This window comes from Drosophila innubila (assembly GCF_004354385.1).
Source record: "Drosophila innubila isolate TH190305 chromosome 3R unlocalized genomic scaffold, UK_Dinn_1.0 2_E_3R, whole genome shotgun sequence".
Classification (NCBI taxonomy): Eukaryota; Metazoa; Arthropoda; class Insecta; order Diptera; family Drosophilidae; genus Drosophila; species Drosophila innubila.
This window is the reverse complement of record NW_022995380.1, coordinates 21,185,228-21,207,982: the sequence shown is the minus strand read 5'-3', so window position 1 is coordinate 21,207,982 and position 22,755 is coordinate 21,185,228. Positions and strand designations below refer to the sequence as shown.

The 22,755-nt window shown below is 37.7% G+C and overlaps 1 protein-coding gene and 1 long non-coding RNA gene across 2 annotated transcripts in view; one reads left to right on the top strand and one right to left on the bottom strand.

Annotated features, from left to right (window-relative positions):
- The window catches only part of LOC117791039 (zinc finger protein 1), a 29,573-nt gene extending 8,169 nt beyond the window's left edge, over window positions 1–21,404 (top strand). Inside the window, 4 exon segments of the mRNA XM_034630667.1 lie at window positions 4,394–4,560; window positions 4,671–5,363; window positions 16,539–18,759; window positions 19,586–21,404. Of these exon segments, the coding sequence (XP_034486558.1) occupies window positions 4,394–4,560; window positions 4,671–5,363; window positions 16,539–18,759; window positions 19,586–20,295 (3,791 nt within the window). The 3' untranslated portion in view covers window positions 20,296–21,404.
- Window positions 13,310–15,783, bottom strand: LOC117791041. The gene is made up of 2 exons (XR_004618015.1): window positions 15,513–15,783; window positions 13,310–13,513 (listed from the first exon to the last, which is right to left on the bottom strand). It is a non-coding gene; the product is annotated as an uncharacterized LOC117791041 (long non-coding RNA).
- Window positions 21,405–22,755: the final 1,351 nt, after the last annotated feature.

Sequence of the window (22,755 nt, the reverse complement as noted above, 5' to 3'; positions counted from 1 at the left end):
AACAATAACAACAACAAAGCATGTCTATGTTTAGCACGATGAAGTTTAAATACTCTTTAGAGTTTCTCGAATTTCTTCATGTCATGTTATAGGGAAAATCCTATAAACTAAGTTTAATTTTTTTTATAAAGTTTTCAATATTAAAACTACATCTTTTACCAATCTTTCCTCTGTGAGATTGTACTTCAATCGGACTCATTTTAATATACTATTGATATGTTATGTTTTACTTAAAATTAAGTTTTTCAAGTTTCAGTTCTTCCACCTGATCGAGAATATATATTAAAGATTTCATGAAAAAATTATAATACTCTCTGAAAGAGTATAAAAAGCAGACTGTCATTGAAAAAAGGCGCCACCTGTCGACTATTTGTCTGCAACTGCGTCAGCGCGTTTTTTTCAAGAATACATATATATATTTTTTACTGATAGCAACAACAATTAAACAATTAGACACGACGCAAGTAGCAACAAATTTCCCTTACCTGAGCTAAAAAGAAAATCAAAAAATACAGAGAAATGTCATCGGTTTACATTTCGCTTGGAGTGGTTTGACAAGCGCCTGTCATTGAAATATTAAAAACACTTTAAATACTGACAACCAAATGAGCATGAGAAATGCCCCAAGATCTTTGTGCAGGTAAAACTGTCCGTCTGCAACCGCTGCCCATAAATTAGACGTGAAAATCATTTCAAAAAGAAAAGCGCGATAGAAAATAAATATAATGATGGCAAAGCGAAATGAAACGAAATAAATAAATTTGCATTAACCGAGCTTAGTTGAAAAATGTCTGGCTAATAAAAGTTGGCAATAAAAAGCACATAAAATTAGTGCGGAGCCAAAAACAACAATAATAACCAACAAATACGCACAGAAGATACAAGATACAAATGTATCTGTCGCCTTGCACGTTAGCACAAATGTATTTTTTATTGATTTACGCTGTCTCACACTCTCCCTCCCACTACCTTAGCATATTATTTATAATAACGTGCACCGCTCCCCCTCTCTTCACCCTTCTTCCTATCAATCAACTATTTCGGAATGCGCGTGTTGCCGTTGGATGTGGCACAGGTGAACCAACATCCAGCATTGACACCAATTTCTCAGCAACCACAAAAATTGAGCAACTCGAGCCACGAGAGTTCATTGTTTTTTTTTGTATTTATAATTTTATATTGTTGCTATTGTTTGTGTTGTTGCTCTGGCAAACGTGTGGCATAAATTGTCAACAGCGTTTATGTCAAAATATTTTGCGTCTTTCAATGTATTCCACAATTTTTTTGCCCCAACTGATTTTAAACATAATTCGTAGCTGTATAAAAGCACATAAAGGCTGGCATTTTTATATCTAATGGCATTATAATTTTCCCAAAATTGAGCATTAATTAACAGCGCACGGTTAACTTTTTAACAGCTGTAGAGAACAGCTTGTAACAGCTGTTAACAGCTAATGTATACAATAGTCAAACTGTGTTTAAGCGCTGTTAATAAGCTAACATATGTAAGCAACTGTTAGTAAATCGCTGCTGTCAATACTATTGTAAGTAACAGCACTCTGTTAAGGCTCTGTTACTTCATTAACAGCTGAAGCTATTCAAATTAGACACCATAATCTCGGGCATGGAATTTCAAAGAGTTTGGCCATCAGCTAGACAAGATTAAGCCCCATTAAAAATGCTTATAGCAGAACATATTTCCTTATACACTTCTTAATACCATACAGTGCTATCAATCAACTTCAATTGGGCTGCGTTAAGCGCCAAATAGTTGGCCCACCAACAGAAACAACAACAACAACAAAATGACAATTGCAGAGTAAACAAACAGAAACATTTGATGTGACTATCAAAATTCGTTATTCGTTATTCGGGTTCGCACAAATTGAAATTAATTTGCGGACAGTTTCGATATTTCAATACCGTTTACAGACATCTATACAACAACAAAAAATGAAGGAGAAAAAGTGTAAAAATGAAACGGCTTTTTCCACGTTGCGTTAATAATTTCTGTTATGAAAAATTGATTGAACTAAATGAGCTGGTGACACACTTGTTGAGTGTTGAATGTTGAATGTTAAGTGTTGAGTGTTGAACGTATCCAACCTCTCTGTCCCCTGCCATCATAATGATTATACTGATGAAAAGAGTCATAAAATGTGTTTGGTGTTTCAGTTTTTTATACGTCTGCCGCACATTTTAATAACTTGCATATTTTATTAAGATGAGCGAATGCTGAGGCAGCCAAGAGACAGATTCATTTAATAAAAATGTCATTAAACCGCCAACAAGAAATAAATTTACACAAAAATTATTAACTTGAAAATTTAAAGACCTGTGCTGTAATCCACAGGCAGCTGTTGTTTCTTTGATTCTATTTGCTTTTTATGGCATTTAAAATGGGCCAAAAAGAGCGAGAGTAGCCAATTAGAGCGATTAGGCGAAAACGTCAAGACTTGCAACAGTTGCAGCAAAGTGAGAGCGAGAGAGAGAGTGAGAGGGAGAGAGAAATGCGGGCAGTTGAGAGAAGATCTTCTAGAAACTGACGACCCGCATTGTTTGCAACTCAAATCAAACTGTATCTCAATCAATTAACATTGTAATATCAATAAAAAATAATAATACAGCGTAAACGAAAGTGAAAATTGAATACGTGCAACGAACTCTATGATTGAAAGAACACTCACAAGCTACAAAGATACGGCTACAGTTGTGTATATAGATACAGATACAGACTTGCAGATACAGATACAGCTGCAGCTAGCGTTGTAAAAGGTATGACCATACGGTGACCATAAATTTAGCTCTGCCGTCGAGTGAGGAAGAGAGAAGGGAGGCGAGAGTGAAAGAGATGGAGTGACTATGACTGTGACTTTGCCCCTATGAGAGCCGCTGTCTGCAGGCGGTTAATTGGCTTAAATTAAGGTAGCGATCAAATAGCAGCAATAGCAAACAGCGCCAACAACAACAACAACAGTCGCAACAGCAACAACAAAGACTTGCATTGTCAGATACAGCAAGAGCAACTCCATTTTGTACCTTGCAACGTGCCTTGGGCCGAGTCGGCAGATACAACAAAGTTGCTTATTTACCAAGCGACTCACAGCAGCGGCCATAAGTGTCTCACACACACACACACACACAGTCATTTACTGTGTGTGTATACCAATTGGCTGACCCTCGGCATCAGCATCGCCAGCGACGTCGTCATTGAACAAAGCAATCTTCAAGATACTTTTGCTGCTTTCTTGTTATTGTTGCTGTAGTTGTTGCTGTTGTGACTCGCCTGGCAGTCGTTCACGTTCTTTATGATCTCCCTTTTCGCATGCTTGAACGCTTTTTTGAACTGATTAAGTCGACTCTTCAGCCAGTTTCACAGTGTTTGTATTTGTATCTCTATCTGTGTATCTGTAAATGTATCTGTTTGTGCATGTGTGTGTGTGTGTGTGTGAAAACCAGTTCCACTCTTTTATTTTTCTTCATTTTTTGTTTCTTTTTTGTTGCTTTTGATTGGCGCATGAGATCATCGCCTTTTACGTGGAAACGTTGCGTGAAGGCAACGGCAACGGCAAACCACAATGCCAATAAACCACTGGCAAGAGGGGCAGCTGAGGGGAAGCGTCTCGCGTCGATCCACGTTGAAGTTGATTTGCCACGAAATTAAAGTTGATCTTTGAGCCGAAGCTAAAGCTAAAGCCAAAGTCAGTCTGCCAGCCTGCTTGCCTGCTTGCCACACGGCAACAGCACAAGGTCTCAACTTGCCACTTCAAACTTCTCTTTCTTCATTTTCAACTTCATCTTCATGTGCTCCTCCATCTCCTGTGTGTGGCATTCCATTGAAGTCTTTCTGCTTATCGCCTGCTGCAGATCTGGCAGTTAATTTGTTTTCATTAAAAACTGTTTGGAGTCTCACAAAAAATAATGACTCAAATTTTGTAGCGCAACTTTATTTCTCTCAGTGCATTGTTGACGTTTTGCAAATTTAAGCATTTAATAGGAACTCATTATGCCAAAAATTTATTTGTTTTAGATTCGAAGAAGACTGAGGTAATTTGAACAGCAATAAATTCAATACACTTTAATTAATAGAAAAACAGAAAATATATTAAAATAACAACAATAAAATAAATATATTTAATTAACTACGATAATGTAATTCATTGGAAAGAGTTAATAAAAAATATTTTTATATTCTAAAAAAATAACATAAAATAAAGTATAGTAAATGAAATTAATGTATTTATATTTATATAAGTATATGTTAAAAAATGTGCTCATAGTTTAACAAATTTGTAAAAAATTGCAATTATCTTTTTATATACAAATATTTATTTATTTACAAAAGTATCTTTTTTGACTAACTTTATTTGCTTCTCGTATTATCCACTTACAGTTCCCTCCTTGGCCTCCAGTTTGCATCATCATCAAACACACAGCAAGCCCAGCAATGTGGCTGCAAGTGAGGAGCTTGCCACACATGCGGCAAGTGCCACAGCGAGTGCGGCAGATGACTTTTTGGTCAAATGCACGCAATGCCACAAGCGATTCAATGAGTTTCAGGTGAGTTGCAAGGCAAGCCAAGAGCAATTTGAATGAAATTGCATTTAAATTAAATTATTCTTTAATTTTCTATATTTCTTGCTCTCTCTCTCTCTTTCTGATCTCTGCAGTCCCTCAGCGAGCATATTGCCAGTGAACATCCGCATGACAAGCTCAATTATGAGCCACATCGTGCTGTTGTCGCTGTGCAGCCGGAAAGCGACGCGGAGGAAGATGAGCAAAGCAATTTGAGCAGCAACAGTCGACGCTATGCCAAATCCCCATCCAACAATAACAACAACGAGACAGCCAAGAATCAAAATAATAATAACAACAACAACAACAGCAATCACAGAAGCCAACACTCGCCCATGTGCTCACCTGTTGCCCAAGCACCGCCCAGCGATCTGTTTGCCCACCTGCCGCATCCGCCGCCGCAGCTGCCCGCCCATTTGCACGCCCAGTTTATGGCCGCCGCCGCCTTGGCCATGCAATCGGCACGCTCCGCCAGCTCACCCAGCCAACAGCAGTTGCAGCAGCCGCCACAGCAGTTGCCACATCAGCAACATCAGCAGTCACAACAACAGTTACTGCTGCCACCGCCACAGCCCGGCAGCAACAGCAGCGTTGGCAGCAATTCCGCCTATGATCTGGATTTAAGTGCACCACGTTCCACCTCCAGTCCTGGCTCCGCAGCCGGCGAACTCGCTTCATCCTTTCCCTGCATGCAATGCACGGCGGCATTTGCCACACGCGAGCAACTCGAGCAGCATCAGTTGTTGCACTCACCCACGGGACAGCAGACAACACACTCCGTGCCACAGGTAGGTTGACAAGACTTTAAACTTTTCAAATTTCATTTGCGCCTCTTTTCCTTTATTTGTGCGGTCTGGTTAAATCTACAGTCAATCTTTCCTTTATTGAACTTCTACCCTAACCAAAAAAAAAAAAACGATTTCTATGATTCTATAAGAGTCTAAATTTTTTTTTTTAGATAAAAATTCAAATACATGTTACAAATATAATTGGTATAATTTTAATTACAATCAAAACCAATTTTTTTAATTAGACTATACAATGAAGTTCTTTTCATTACGAATTGATGGTTTTTCATTATTTTTTTTAAGGTTTTCTTCAGCAAATTGTTCTCAACATAAATAAATATTGACGCTAAAATTCAACGTTACTAATTGTTTTGAATAAATTGTTGATTAAAACTTTTGGAGATGCTTATCGTGTTTTTTGTTTACAACATAATGGATTTGCAAGTTTTTTTTTATTATTTATGAACTTTATAAAAAAAAAAATATTAAATACTTTGCTCATAATTATTTTATAATGTATAATAACATTGAAAGGAATTTCTTTATCGATTGACGTAGTTACAATCTTAGTGGTTATGAGCAATCTTAAATATATGGGAAGGTATTGCTACGGTAGAAAAAAAGATGAGCGTAATTCAAACTAAAATTACTTTATGGTACATACAATAATTATTTATGGAACATTTTTGAGGAAAATATATTATTTCCGTATAAATAATTTATTTACATTTGCTGCGTCAATTTATTATAGGCAGGCTCGACTGTATTTTTTATAAAAGACGCACTTGTTGTGCTGTAGGTTAAAGTTCATGATCGTCGCAGACAACATATATGTATTTTTCCCCTTTCTCCCTTCCTTTAACCAAAGTGATCGCTACGCAGCAAAAATTTGATCTTTGAGCAACTCACATTGAAATACAACAATGCGCTGGCTTTGTTCAAACTGTAGTTGTTGTTGTGGTTGTTGTTGTTGTTGGCGTTGTTACTGTTCCCCGAATGGTTACGGGAAGTGGGCAACGATAATGCGGCACGGACGGATAAGGAGACGGTGCCAAGCTCGAAAAATATTAAAAAAAAAACCCAAAGCAACCTTATGAATGTGCCCACGTTTCCTGTTGACACAATGGTATATGAAATGTATTATTAAAAATGTCGACACTATATCGACAACAAATGAGAAAATAATTAAGCCAAGATAACAATTAACAGCAACAGCAACAGCAACAATGAGACGAGGCAGGGAGAATTTCATTATATTTCGATTTATTCCTTTTCTTTTTTTTTTTTTTAAAGATAACAATTATTTATACTTGAGGTTTTCCTACACTCAAGAGGTTTTCTCTGTCGACGAATTAAAGATTGTTGTTTGTTACGTAAAGTTTATCAGCGGCAACAACAAGAAGGGCGGCAACGACGACAGCAACAACAGCTATAAACTATGATAAGCAACACCGTCATAATAAAAAACAAAACGAAGAAACAGCAACAAAAAACTGGCATTAAATAAAACGTAGGCGTTTACCAAACCCGATACACACACACACCAATACACACACACACATACACTTATACAACAACAAAATAAGCAGCGCAGAGAAGTAGAAAAAAAGTAGAAAAAAAAAAGTATTATCAGGGGAGCATTGGCAAGAAGCGAGAGAGAGAGAAGAGGGTTTGAGTGAGTGAGATAGCGCTAGCGTACGTCTGTCACACTCTGTGGCGGGCCTATCATAAAGAGTCTGAGAAAGAGAGTCTCGGGTCGGGTATGTAGTACTTCTTGGGTCGGGGATCTGTCAGTCACACGCTCGTAACTCCCAATTGTGCAGTTGTTGTTTTCTTTTTCTTTTTTGTTCTCTTGTTCTCCATCTTTCGTCTTCGCCTGGCCGTGTGATAAGGCATTAAAAGAAATGTTGCTACAGGCAGACGAGCTGATAAGACATACATTAACACTTACATGCTTACGGCCTATACGCCTGAATTTTCTACTGCCCTTTTCACTGCCCTTTTCCCCTACTTACGTCTGAACAATAAAAAAAGAAACTTGTCTGCCTCAGACTCCAGTGATAAGCAAGTGCGTTGTTTTTGAGGGAGAGATACACACACACACTATCGTATACTCCCACACACACACACTCTCGTATACACACACACACACATTCACCTTTTGGGCCATGCCAGCGGCTATTAAAGCCACATAAATTATAATTTTGTTGCATTTGCTGCTCTTGGCTGGGGTAGTTGCAGGCAGTGTGGGCTGTGTGGGCTGTGTGGGCAGGGGGCGTGCCTCTCCTTGCCACAAAACATTTTATGCCCCCCATCAAGCGTTGGTCATAAATTCATATGGCTAGTTTGGCATTTTTTCTCCACTTCTTCTATTTTCGCCTTTTTACCTTCAACGAAATGAAAATGTTGAACAGCTTAACGGGACTTCATATGAGAGCGGACAGTTGAAGCTACAGTGTTAAATGCCTATGTGAACTGATAAAACTTTTTCAAGTTTCCGAAAAAATTGAAAAAATATATGCAATTTTTAGATATTTTTGAGAACTTAATCGTTGAAGTAAAAATCAAACAAGCAATTTTTCTATCATATGTTTTTGGAAACTCAAAAACCATTCAAGAATTTTAAGCAATATTTATATATATGCCTTTATTACAAGATTTTTTAAGAAGCGTCAATGAAAATATATTTTTTTGCAAATGTATTAAACATTTTAAAAGTAACTTTAGCATTTTTTTCTGTTTCAATTTTCATTTCAACTTCACATTTTTATTCAGTTTTCACTGTAGCTGTTGCAACTTTTTGGCTATTTTTTTTTTTTGGCAACCGACTGCTGTTATTAATATTTACCTAAGCCGTCAGAAGGCTGCATCAAAAAGCTAATAAAGCTGAGAGTTGTGGGTTCATAAAGCCGAATTGCGCTCCATTCCAAGCCCTTTGACCTGTTTCCACTTTTGTTGCATGCTGGCACAGCTGGCAAGCTGGAACACGCATACAGCTACACATAATTTACGGCTTATGTTAATGACATTTAAACATTGAAACACATGCAAAGTTCACAAATGGCAACAGGATATCAAGAGGTGGCCAAAAGCGTCTGACATATTGCAACTATGGCCAATACACATTAATTGCCATATATGTGCATATATATAATATTTATTATTGATGGGGCGGCATAACACGTGTACACGCGTATTAAATTATTATGTGTGAAAACAATTAATTATGCAAAAAACAATAACAATAGCAATAACAAGCGTCTCATTATGAAAATCACGCGCTCAAAAGTAGGCAACACTTTTTATGCTCTCTTGCCATGGCCAATTGTTATTGAAAAGCCATTTAAAATTGGCCGCAGACGTCGTCGCGTGGTCACTTTAAAGTCAACATATTTGTTGGGGAAAATAAACACAACATGCCAAAGGTCAACATCATTAACAGACAGAGAGAGAGAGAGAGAGAGAGAGGAAGCTAGCAAGCGAGGCCGTAATTGTTGAGCAAATGGCAGCACATAAATTATTGGTCAAACTCAAAATGTTGGCAAAAACTGACGTTGGCAAACTTTCAGCCATAACAACAGAGTGCCAGAAAAAGTGCAGCAATTAAATATTTGCTTAACTGCGCTTCACACACACACGCACACACAAACACACATGCGCACTTACAAATAAAAACAGTCGCAACTTTTGGCCACAATTCATTTGGGTCGTGCCACCTTTTTGGCCACCACAGAATGGCCGGGTCATGTGTCTGCACACGAAACATTTCAAATTGAAAAATTATATGCACTTTAGGTGTCCTACCACAGCCCCAACTTCAGTTCCCAGTCCCAGTTCCAGTCCCAAACTCCAACTCCAACTTCAGCTCCAACCCCAACTCTTTCCATCGTCGTCATCGTCGTCGTCTCGGCGCCATTCGCCACTTGACGAACAACGTTGAAAAATTAATAGCAATTTATTTACTCTACTCGCATTCCCATGCTCCCTTTTGTTTGCCCCCCGTTCCCAGTTTGGTATTCCCGTATTTTTATTTTATTTTATATGTGCTTTGTAAGGTCAACTCTGCCCTTTGACCCGCACAAAGTTTAAAAATTATTTGCAATTAAAGCAAACAAATTAAAAAACTTTTACGCGCATGTTTACAAATAATGAAAATTTATTGAAATTTATAACGCAAAGTTTGTAGCATTTATTTGCATATAATATATACGAATGTATATATGTAATGAATATATCTGCATTTCATAAAGTTTATTCAGCTTGACACATGTTTCAATTAGTATGTCACATTTGGAAAAGTGGACTATTTATAATGTGGCTTAAACAGGAATACTAATGAGAAGTCAAAGAAGTGGAAGAAGTAGTAGAAAAAAGTGGTAAAGATTCATAGCAATTAAATAGTAGTAGTAAAACAATAAGTTATAGAGGCAACAATTGTAGTAAAAGTAGTATAGTAAATAGTAAAAGTAGTTGAGTCACAAATAGTACTAATAGTAAAATATTCATTACCAGTAGTAAAATAATAGCAATAGCAATAAAACCAATAATATTATTATCATTATTAAAAGCAGTAGTAGAAATAGTTAAAGCATACTTTCAGAGCCAGTTGAAGCCTGTTTTTAAATATACCTTTAAGCAATTATTTTTACATTCCAATTTAAACTAAATTTTCTTAAAGTGTTCCATCTCCCAGATCTATGCACAGCTAATTATAATTTTAACATTTGATTTCCGCAGCTCCTGTTTAAGGACTACCATCAACTACTTCCTATAGAGGAGAATTTTTTAAATAACTAGATTCCATGCTCTGCGTCAGCACCTGCCCATTTTTTACCAAAACACATGCCAAGATATTGTTCCCCTCTCCGGATATATCCGCACAGTTTTACCTTTGTTCTTTCTTCTCTCATTTTTTGAGTTTGCTCTCGGGATTTGGATCAACTTTCACCGTGCACATCATAAATAATGTGGGGCCCCCAAGCGTTGTCAGTGCATTTTTCTCACATGGAATTTCCCAACGGCATTTCCCTTGGGCTCTTTCACTTTTGTGCATTGCATGACGTTTATTGTGCGGTTGTGTCTCGGAATATATTTAATGAAGATGGGAGACAGAAACTGAATCCCGAATCAGAGCCAGACACTTAACTTTGGCTTTGAATGTCCTTAAATCGAACTGTGTTCTCTTACCTTGGCAAATTTTTTATAGCCATCAAGCAGCTTGTATTACAATAGTTTTCTTTCGAAATGGGGTCTAAAGTCCGAGAGTCGTAAAATGAATTCATAATAAAAGGGAAATACTCGTGTAGTTGTTGAGATACATTTGAAGCAGCTGTTGTCTCCCGGGCGAGCGATATCTTAAAGCCTTTCAAAAGACATAATTTCTCATATTATGAGATTTCTTTGATTTAGCAACAATTTGAAGGAGCTTTTATCAAAAGTTATAAATTAAATTTATTTTGCGGCGGCGCCTAATTTATGTTTTCCTAATACACAACTAATTTCGCATGTTTAGCCGAATTTTCAGCCAGAAAATAATAAAACAAAAAATAAAAGAGAGCGCATACCCACAGTATATACTTTTGTATATATATTTGAAAATATATTCGAATGCGATCCCCACGCATCATTGAGCAAAACGTTTTATTTATAAACAATTAAATTTGATTTGTCGTTCGCTGGCAGCCAACGAAAATGAAAATTCAACGAGTTTCCGCTTGTCTTTTGGCCAGATTTTCTTTTATTATTATTTAGCTTTTGTCTTTTCTGCACACTTTCAGAGGGTATTATAAATCTAAGATCATTGCTGTATATTTTAATTAAGATCATTCCCATATTGAGATTTAAAACTTATTGCAAGGGTATTTTTTGTATGTCAGCTGGATATCTTGTAGTCGATTTTCATAAATCTTGAATTTCTTTGATTCCGTTTTTTTTTTTTTGGATCGGTTTATCAGCTGCATCTGAGGAATCCGCCATAAAATATTGAAAAATGCGGCAGTCGGAATGAATTGCGAAACGAAGCAACAGTGCTTAAAAGTGTTTTCCTGTTAGTCAATTTTTTTGTAAGAAACAAGAAAAAAACAAATGTATTTCTTTTAAATTAAAAACAAGCAACGGCCGTGGCAAAAATGGAAAAAACTCACAAGAGACCCATCGGCAAATGGCGCTGCGACTATACGGATTTTCCAACTCAATGTTAATGAACTGTTACGGCGAAAAAAAATCTCAACAACAATAACTAGAACTGTTTATAGGAATTCAGAAGAAAAAAAAGAATAAACTCAGACTTATCAGTGAGGCGCACCTCTATGTGGGCTACCTTATCGGTAGAGTTCAAAAACCCTGGCTTTGCGGTACCTATGTTAAAAAACCACTTTCGATAACCCTAATCGAACTGAGCACAACGTGTTCCGATTAAATACGAATAGTAGAAGTACTATATGGACTGTCATTTCAATAAATTATTATTATTATTTTTATAATTGTTGTTGTTGTTTGTTTCTTGAAGGTACGTCAATGCTAACTGGAAATTCATTCATTGCTCTAATCAGCGGCTGCCTTATAAAGCATAGACTCTAGTTAATATGTAGAATATTTCATTTGTAGAATTCTTCAGCAGCTGTCGTGTTGCGATAAGCAGCGTTTGCAAATTGGGTCGCAGTTGCTATAAAGCCGTTAGACATTATTTTTATTTTATATTTTTTTATTTTCTTAAACATTTATTTTGTGGTGTCGTTAATAATCTTGGTTTTTTTTCGCTTCTGCAAGCAGACATTGGTTCAGACTGACCTCAAAAAAAAAATACAACTTGAGCGTGTCGCTTGTTGTTATTTTTGTTTACGCGTTTCCACATGCGACAGGTGCGTTTTTATTTGTAGACACATATATACATATACTATATGGGTGTTTGTGTGTATTTCCATGGCATTTGTCAATTTTGAGGCAACAACAATGCCTTTGAGCTTGTCACTTTAAAAAGCTTGTTGTCCCCTACCCCCCTTCCCACTGTTTACAGCCAATTATGTGCGCTATTATGGCCAAATTCTCATGTCACTCAATGCATAAAGCATTCGTGAGATACTTTCACAAATTAGCGATATCTGTGCCCAAACACACACACACACACGCACAGATACTCACCATGCAAGTGTGTGTTTGTATTTATATTTTTGTCTGCTTTTGACTTGATTTCTCTATTAGTGCGCTTGTCATTGCCTTGCGTCTACATCTTCGTCTCCCTCACTCACAGTGCCTGTGTCTTTGTGGATTGGCGCCCACCTACGTTGAGTGTATAATTATAGCAAAAAGGCTTCTGTCGTCTACAATTAATGTTGCCGGACCTGCTGGACGCTCAATGCTACTTTTACACTGTCAACTTGGTTTAGCTTGATTAGTGCTTTGAAGCTGCTTGCTGTGTGGTCGATCTATGCAACCGAATTTCCGGATAGTATTTTTTTTATTCGGCTAGTTTTCACTAGGCACGCCCTGATAAGAAACCGCTAGTGATAAGCATTAAGTATATACATTTCTATACACTATGTAGATTGTTTATAAAGCGCGCCTCGTGTATCTGTGACATCATTGTAAAATTTGAATAATAAAAATAAAAATTTGTGTGTGAAGAGTTGACTTAAGGTATACACTTAATTGGCTGCCATGAGGCATGGAATTCTGTTGAAATTTTATTAATTAAACAGTGTATTTGTTAAGTCAAGTAATTGTTTCGACAAAATAAATGGTACACACATTTGTTTTTTATTTAAAATAAAAATACATATAGATATTTATATTTGTCAGAAGAATAAATTGATTAACTCAGTATGTGTTTTATAGCATTTAACTCGTGTCTATAGGTCAAGCTGTAGTGTGTTGACCCCTGGGCACGTGTTTTGCAGCTTATCAAAAGCTAAGGTTAGAACAAACTTTTAAATGATTCGTTATAATTTGAATGAATTAATCTCATATAATTGTTCAAGTTAGAGTATCTCTTATATGTAAAAATGAATAATCATGGTACAGACGCTCTCTTGAGTCACCATAGCATTCAGAGGTTGAGTTCCACTCGGTGCCAGGGCATCTTCATGGGGCGAGATTCCATTATTAACTAAAGGTAGCTTCAATTGGCATTTCCGCTCACAACACATGACAAACTGCAAACAAAATAAAAAAAACGAAATGAAAATGCATAAGAATTCGCCTGACTCATTCATAACTCTGTAGTTTACCTTTTGTAAACGTACAGTTGTGCTTCATGCGAGCGGTAAGCTGCCATTTTGGATTACATTTAATTGATAACAATAAAAATAACAACAGCGAGAACGTCAACAAAGCGAGTTAATGTCCACGCTGTACTTAAGCAGAGAGGTGGGCGTATATATACAAACACACAAACACACACACACACACACACACTTACTGATTATTTACACACACTGCGGCTTACACAACATACCAAGGTGGAGAGACAGAGAGAGCTAGAGCGTAACTTCATACTACGCGATAGCAATAGCGATAACGAGTTTTGCTTTGTATTTGTGTGAGCGCAACAGGTAGACGTAGCCGTAGCCATGTTGAGAGCATGTTAAAACTCGTTCGCTTGTACGTTTCATACGCTCTTTCGTTTGCTTGCTTGCTTGCTCGCTCTCGCTCATCTGCAAATGGCGACTGTAAGGTCTGCAATGTTAATGTTAAGTCTTAGCATTCAAAGAACAGGTAAAACAACAAGTATTCCCCTTTCCCTTGCACTCGCGCCCCACTCATAACCAGCGGAAGCGGAAATTTATGTTGCTTCTGCCCTTTCCTTCCGTTCCATCAGCCGACGCCAGCCGGCGCTCACATATCACTCAAAACAAAAATCAAATTGTAGTTTAAAAGTTTTTTCACTTTCGAATAACAAAACAAAACGAAACAAATTTTCCCCAATCGAGAGTCTTTTTATGTGCAAACGGCTGCAAAACAAACAAATTAGGCCTGAAGACGGGCCGCACTTTTTATGCCCGTAATTATTGGGCGTATTTTGTACAAATAAACAGAATGTCACTGTTAATGTACAAACTAATTAGGCTGAAGAGCAGCCGTTAGTTTTTAGGCCCAATTTGCATATGTAGATACAAAGATACAAACTGAAACCTTCATATTTTGATGACCATGAATGTGATCTCATGTCAAAAACTCATTTATGATCAGTATAAATTGGTTTTGTGTTGAAATAATGACTAATATCTGACCACACTCAATAGATACAAGCATACACACACATATTTGTTGCACGTTAATTGAAATTGAAATTCATGCAAAAGCTGCCTCTGAGTAACGCGTCAAAGTTTAAGCTGCGGCAAACACAAATTGTCTTTGCAAAGGCAGAGAGTGCACGTCATGCAAGCGAAATCAAACACAAAAATAGTGTTTACAACTATTTTCAACAGTAATAATAACTTGGAATATTTACAAAAGTTTCTTTACTTTAAAAAAAAAACTCGAATTACCGCCAGCAATCGCTGCTGGGATAACTGGCATTCGAAAACCCCAAAATCTGGCGGAAAAAAGCTAAGTTGGCAACACTGGTTAGTTGAATAGTTAAAGCTCAGCTGTTAAGTATTAACAGCGGCTGTTAATCTTCATATTTACATACACACACACAGATGCATTTGCTGGCATGTATTGACTTACATTAATGGCGTATTAAGAAAACATATAAAATTGTTAAACGCTGATAAACAATTAAAACAATGTCATGAACTTTACGGCAATAACAAACAGACCTGGCGCGTTTTATATTTAAAAATTACTGAGGTGAGCTGAAATGCAGCAGGAAAAGTTCAACGGCTGCACGTAAACAAAACAACCGCAGGGAATGAATGCAACAGAGAGAGAGATAGAGAGGGGGAATGCAACACGTGCTGCCATCTGTTGGGCAAGTGAAAGTGCCGCAAATCTTTCAGCGATCTGGCTAAGTGGAGCTCCTTCCTCTTCCCGTTGCAACCAAACCTGTCAGTCATTTACATAGCTTTTGCTTTCATTGCATGTTTGTACATATGTATTACAGTGAACACCTTTTCGAACATCACACAACAACAAAGTTGCAGACGATATTATTGTTGCGTTCAATTTGTTGCCAAACAAATCAAAGACAAACAATCTCACACTCACATATTTTGATGGTTGCCGTTGATTAGCATCAGCTGTTGAAACAATTCGATTTGATTTGATTTCTGATTCCAAGACTTTTTGTTTATTTCTTCACTTGCCGGCGTTTGTTGTTGTTTATGCTTTAATTTCTTATTGGCGCTTTGTCGCAATTTATCCATTGAAGTTTTTTAATTTTGTTTTTTCACCATCAATAAATGCTGCTTGCTGCAGCACACTGTCAACATTTTTTTGTTACATTTGCGCCAATTTTCTGCTTCACTGCACAAGATCAGTGCTATGACACTTGGATTTGATAGTTGTATTTCGGTGTCTGTTTTAGTTACAGTTTCGTGATCTGCGCCGCGCGCGTTTTAATTACGTTTCAATTTTTTTTGTTGTGGCTGCTGTGCGTTTAAATAAATTAATCAAACGCTTTTAATCTGCTTGCCAAACGCAACAGCAGCGCATAAAATCAAAATTATAGGCAAACATTTAACGATGCTGGCCAAAACTTAAGCAAAGACAAAAAAGGAAAACAGAAAAAAATGAATATTTGACTTTGCCTTTTCCTTTTTTTTTTGCTTTGTGGTCGTTGGTTTTTTGGTTTGTGTTTTGCGGGCCTTGAAACAAATTAAAAACCGTTAAATTTCAAATGGGCCAGCAAAACAAATAAATATACAAGCATGTTATTTTAAACAATTTTTATTACCTGTCCGTCGGTGTGTTTGTGTGTGTGTGAGTGTTGCGTGTGCGTAGCGCGTAACAGAAAACGCACAACAAGAAAAGGAGAAGAGCAGAGAAATAGCAACAACAATGAGAGCACACTGTTCGTAACAGAAGAAGAGGAAGACAACAACAACAACAATGTCAGCTGCTCAATTGCTGGCTTGGAATAATGCGCAAGTGAGAAAGAGATAGTTAGAGAGAGGGAGACGTAGATATCACGAGACTACAATTACAGTGCAAGCTCAATAAAATGCACACAAACAAATTACAATTGTTAAGGCAATTTTATGTAATATTTTGTATTTTTTCCTATATTTGCAGATCTGCAAAAAATGCCACAAGGCGTTTGCCAATGTTTATCGCCTGCAGCGTCACATGATCAGTCACGATGAGTCGACGGCGTTGCGTAAGTTCAAGTGTGCACTGTGCGAAAAGGCGTTCAAGTTTAAGCATCACCTCAAGGAGCACGTGCGCATCCATTCGGGAGAGAAACCGTTTGGGTGCGACAAGTGCGGCAAGAGATTCTCGCACTCGGGCAGCTTCTCCTCCCACATGACATCCAAGAAGTGCATCAGCATGGGTTTAAAGCAGACCAACAACAACAGCAATCACAACAACAACAACAATCGACAGATGCTCAAGACTTTGGATAAAAATGTTGATCAACAACAACAGCAGCAGCAACAACAGCAACAACAAATGTCTGGCAAGCGTGTCTCCAAGTTGCCAGAGTCGAATCCTCTGCTGCCCCATCCCATGAACTACTTTGCTGGCGAGGCACAGGTGCCGCAGTTGCCATCGGCTGCAGCGAATGCAGCTGCTCCCTTTTATTCCAATTATAATGCCATGAATGCGGCGCTGTTGGCATTTCCCTTTGCGTTCGATCCGCGTCTGGGTCCCTATAGCATTCAGCGATTGCTGGAGCTGACAGCTGCCGGACAGCAGCAGCAACAACAGCAGCAGCAACAGCAGCTGGAGGAGCAGCAGCAACAACTGGAGGAGCAACAACAACATGAGCTGCAGGCTCCTCTTTATGAGCCCATCAAAGATGAGGATGAGACGCCCGATGAGCCAAAGCTGGTCATGGATCTGGAGGAGTCGGAGACCAAGCCAGCCACGCCAGAGTTGCCGCCAGCTGCAGTCAATGCGAATATCCTTTCGCCCAAACAGGAGCAGAGTCGAGAGCCAACGCCAGCGCCGGAAATGACAGCAGATTCACCCAAACCAATTAAGCAGGAGCTGGAGCAGCGGATAGAGGAGCAGGAGCAAGAGCAAGAGCAGGAGGAGTTGGTAACATCACAGGACTTGCGCTGCAGTCGCTGCTCCAAGCAGTTCAATCATCCCACAGAGCTGGTGCAGCATGAGAAAGTGCTCTGCGGACTCATCAAAGAGGAGCTGGAGCAACACTACCAGCAACAACAGCAACAACAACAGCAGCAGCAACAACAGCAGCAATCCTTTGTCAGCGATGCAGATGAAGATGAGGAGGATGGCGAGGGGGAGGGGGAGGAGCTGGAACCACGACAGGATTACAACGCTGGCGGCAGCAGCGACAGCGGCGAGCGCAAAGTCCGCGTACGCACCGCAATCAACGAGGAGCAGCAACAGCAGCTGAAGCAACATTATGCCCACAATGCGCGTCCATCGCGTGATGAGTTCCGGCTGATTGCCGCCCGTCTCCAGCTGGATGCACGTGTCGTCCAGGTCTGGTTTCAGAACAATCGCTCGCGGGAACGCAAAATGCAGAGCTATGTGAGCAGCAATGAAGCAACAAGTGTCCCGGCAATGACACCACAACAACAACAACAACAGCCACAACACCAACAACAACCACGTGCAGGCGAGGATCAGCCGCTGGATTTGTCCTTGAAACGGGATGCATCGCCGCTGTATGGCGTGGCGCCACAGCAGACGACACTGAGTCAGCCGCCCGTTGATTTCGCCGACAACATGGCCATCAATCTGAGCCGCAAGTTGTCCAGCTCGGCATCGATGTCGCCGGCTTCGTTGTCGCCCTGCTCGGGTGGTGCCTCGACGTTGCAACAAACGGCGGCAGCGGCGGCGGCAGCTGCTGCGGCCGCACTCTACTTTGCCCCACCCTCGCCGCCCAGCATGCATCATGAGGCTGTGCCTCCAATGCAGCCACACAGCGCCGCCGGGCCAAGGGGTCAACCGTTTCCCGGACTGCCGCCGTACATGATGCAACGCCTGCCCATGGAGGCGCTCTTCTCGATGCGTCCCGGCGGTGATTATGCGCCCAATCCACTAATGAACAGTATTAAGCTGCCCGATTACCGTGGCACCAGCCTGAGTCCCGGTGGATCCGAGAAGCGTTCCTGGCGCGACGACGATTCGCGCATCTCGCACGAGGATGATTACGTGATGGCCGGAGCCGGCGGATTGTTGCCCCCGAAACCAAAGCGGGCCAAGGCCGAGACCCATGGACATGCGGGTGATCCCGACCTACCCTTCGTGTGCGATCAGTGCGACAAGGCGTTCGCCAAGCAGAGTTCCCTGGCACGACACAAATACGAGCATTCCGGTGAGTCATCAATGCCACAAATACTACCAACTACATATATTCCTATCGACTACTGGTTTCCTTATTAAACACACTATCATGAATCATATTTATTTACACTCGTTATACTTTTCATCAAGAAAACATTTCTTGATTATTTGATTTTCTTATATTATTTCATTATCTTATTTTATGAAAATATGTAATTTTTCATTTAAATAATTAACATACTAGTTTATAATTATTTACATTTTACATTTGTTTATTTTATTATTTTTATTTTATTTTCTTATTTTATTTTATTAAAACATAAAGCAATAATAAGTTCTATTATCTTAAATTATTTTTCAAAACTTTTAAATCAAATATGTAATTTTGTGTTCATTAAAATAATTAACATACTAGTTTATAATTATTAACATTTTTATGTTTCTAAAACCTCTGTGTATTTCAAATTTTATTTATTTATTTTATTATCTTTGTTTTATTTTCTTATTTTATTAAAATATAAAGCAATAATATTTTTCAAAATTTCAAAGCAAATATGTAATTTTATGTTAGTTAAAACATTTAGCATACTAGTTTATAATTATTTAAATTTGTATGTTTCTAACTAACGTATTGAGTTCCAGCGTTAGTTTAAATAAACCCAGATTGTTTTTTAATTTAAATTTGTAATATTAAAGCTGACATTTTTATTTTTTGCATTATCTTTTAACTTTTTCAATTTAAAGTGTTAAACTGCTGAGTCGACTGTTTATAGTTGACAATATGTGAATAAATAATTATGAGTAATGCATTAAGTGACCGCAACTAATCTCAGTTTGTTTTTCCATCCATTTTACAGGTCAACGACCTTATCAATGCATGGATTGCCCCAAGGCCTTCAAGCACAAACATCATTTGACGGAGCACAAGCGTTTGCATTCCGGCGAGAAGCCATTTCAGTGTTCCAAGTGCTTGAAACGATTCTCGCACTCGGGCAGCTACAGTCAGCACATGAACCATCGGTACTCCTATTGCAAGCCCTACAGGGAATAGGTAAGCGACACCTCAGTGCCGCCCACCTGCGTCGTAGCCGCCAATGCCTCCGGAACGGGAACGGGCACGGGAACGCGTGCTCGTCGCGGCCCAGCCTCCAATTCAGCCAGAGCAAGCAACAACCACAGCAATCACAACCACAGCAACAACAACAACTATCCACATCAGTTGGCTGCCATGGCAGCTTACCAACAACATCAGCAGCAGCAGCAGCAACAACATCGCTTGCAACATCATCAACGACTTGCCTGGCCACCGTCCAACGTTATGTTGCCGCCACCGCCCAGCAACAATTTGCAGCAGGCAGCGCCGCAGCCACCACCACCAACAGCAGCACCACCGCCTTTACTAAGCGCACCACCGCCGCCGCCGCCTTCGTACTTTGCCAGTCCGTTGCATCATCATGCGGCATTGATGGCACCACCGCATCCGCATCCACATCCACATCCTCTGCAAAATGAACACTCCTCCGGTCATGCCTTCAATTTCTTCAATGCCAAAATGTTGCTGAACTAAAACCAGCACACGGCGAATCGTTAACATAGGTCTAACAGTCGGCTAACAGCTCACTGTTAACAGTGCACTTAAATGTTGTACTTAAAAAAATAACCAAAAACAAGCAAAAATCTCAAATTGTGCAGGAACACAAAACAACAAGAACAAACAGAAAATGTATAAATGATAAACAACAACAACAAAAAAAAAATAATCACTTGCAACATGTTGCAACTGGCAGCCATCTCAGTAGAGAGCAGATGTTATATTTTTTATAGCAATATTTTAACATGTCTTTTTAAAGTTGAAGAAACCTTTCGTTTGAGCGAATTTATTATTATTATTTTACATTTTTATTATGATTAAGTTATATATTTTTTGATAACTATTTACGTTTAGTTGTAAGAGCAACATCCCAGTACCAAGTGCTGCGAAATACTCAAAGCTTTCATTATTTCAATTGTGGCATGCGACACATTTATTATTATTTTTTAACATTATTACATTATATTCAGCATTAATGTATATTATTTCGTTTTATATTATAATTTCAATACTAATTGAAAACGTTATGAACTTTGGGTTTTACAATATCCAACATTTTGGACCAACAGCAAAAAAGAAAAAAAAAAAGAAAAATTATAAAAAAAAAAAATATAATTGACAATATCGTATTTAAACAAATTCAATAACCAAAAAAGATCAACGATGATGCCGAGCATGATGCTCTCTCGCAAAAGTATTAAACAACATCCAAATGTATTAAAGCCAGAATACAACAAACAAAAAATAGTAAAATAATTAAATAAAACACATACAAAAACACACACACACACAAATTGTTGCTTATGTTAAATGAAAACCCACCGCTTGCTGCGCGTTTCAAGTTGATTAACTAATACGAGAACAAATTACACTGCAAGAAAATTTGCGCTTGTTTCGATTTGTTCATTTTGTATGAAAGTTTCAATTAATTATATTAATAATAATAATCGAAAAGAAATTAACAACAACTATACGATCATTCCATTAAGCTAAAGTCGCGCTAGAAGAAGGTGCCCTCCCCATGCATTTAAACCTTCGGCAACTTGAGCATAAAAACAGTTTTGTAAATGTAATGTAATGCTTAATAAATACAAAAATGAACAGAAATTAATAATAATAAATTTAATAACTAATATTTAATATATAAATGCTATATTTAAAGCTAAAGCGAAAGAAAGAAAAACTTAATTTGGCCTTATTAAAAATTATTTAACAATTAATTACTTACAAAAGCAACGGAAGAATTAAACTATGTGTAGTTCTAGGCTAACAATGTTTAAACTTTAAACAAAAAGCAAAATAAATAAACTTAGCAAGTAAACAACAAAAATTCAACTTTTGGAAAAGTCTCTAAGAAAAATTAATTAGCAAATTTCAATGTGCGTATTGATGTAAAAAAAAATTCTCCTACTAAATGAAAAAGTAAAACACTATTAACATTAACTATTGAAATGTTTAAAAAGGACAATAAATTTCTAAATAATTAGAATGCTTTCCATTTTTCCTTCAATTTAAATTCAATTATTTTACTCAGCCAAACAATGAAAAACGCAATGAAACAACTAATGAAACAAATAACAGACGCAATGAGAAAGCTAAAGGTTTCCAGAACAACGAAAATTTATTTTTAATGTTTATTAATTAATAATAACAAGAGTTTCTCATGAATCTATGTACTGTTAATACATTGTTTCTTTTGCTTTAAAAAAAAAACAAAAACAACCAAAAACAACTTACACACACAAAAAAATAATGCATTTATTACTTAATTAATTTTTATATTTGTATTTTTAAAAGTCAACTCGATATATACATAACTATAAATAAATATATATATATATATTTTTTGTAAATTATTTCGCAAGAAAAAAAGCTAGAGAATCCAAAAAAAAGAAGTTTATGAAGAAGAACAACACGCGCAAACTGTTTAAATAAATACAGCCAGCACTCGTTTAGCATAAATTAAATAATTGATAAACTAGACTAGTTAAACATAACTTTATAAATGTTAACTTAAAAACAAAATTTAAATTATAATTAATTATATTTAAGCGCAAATATTTTAATTGTGATGGAGATGCCAGCGATAATATTTGCACTCTAGGGCCTTATATGAGATACACACACTTACACACACACACACATACTATAAACATTGTTAGTTATGTTAAGATCCATTGCTGAGCCTCCTCCCTAAGTTACCAATCCAAACTCTTGTATTTTGTATCCTCTGTTAAAGTTGTTCATATACCATAATACCATACACCATAATACCTAGGATCGGTTTGGATCGAAATGTATTATTTGTTTTATGTTTTATAAACTCTTTTTATGTTTAGTTATGCGTTGAGACAGGCATCAAATGTTAATTGCTATACACAAAGAATACACAAACAAACAACAAAATAATAAAAAAAAAAAAAAACAATTAAAAAA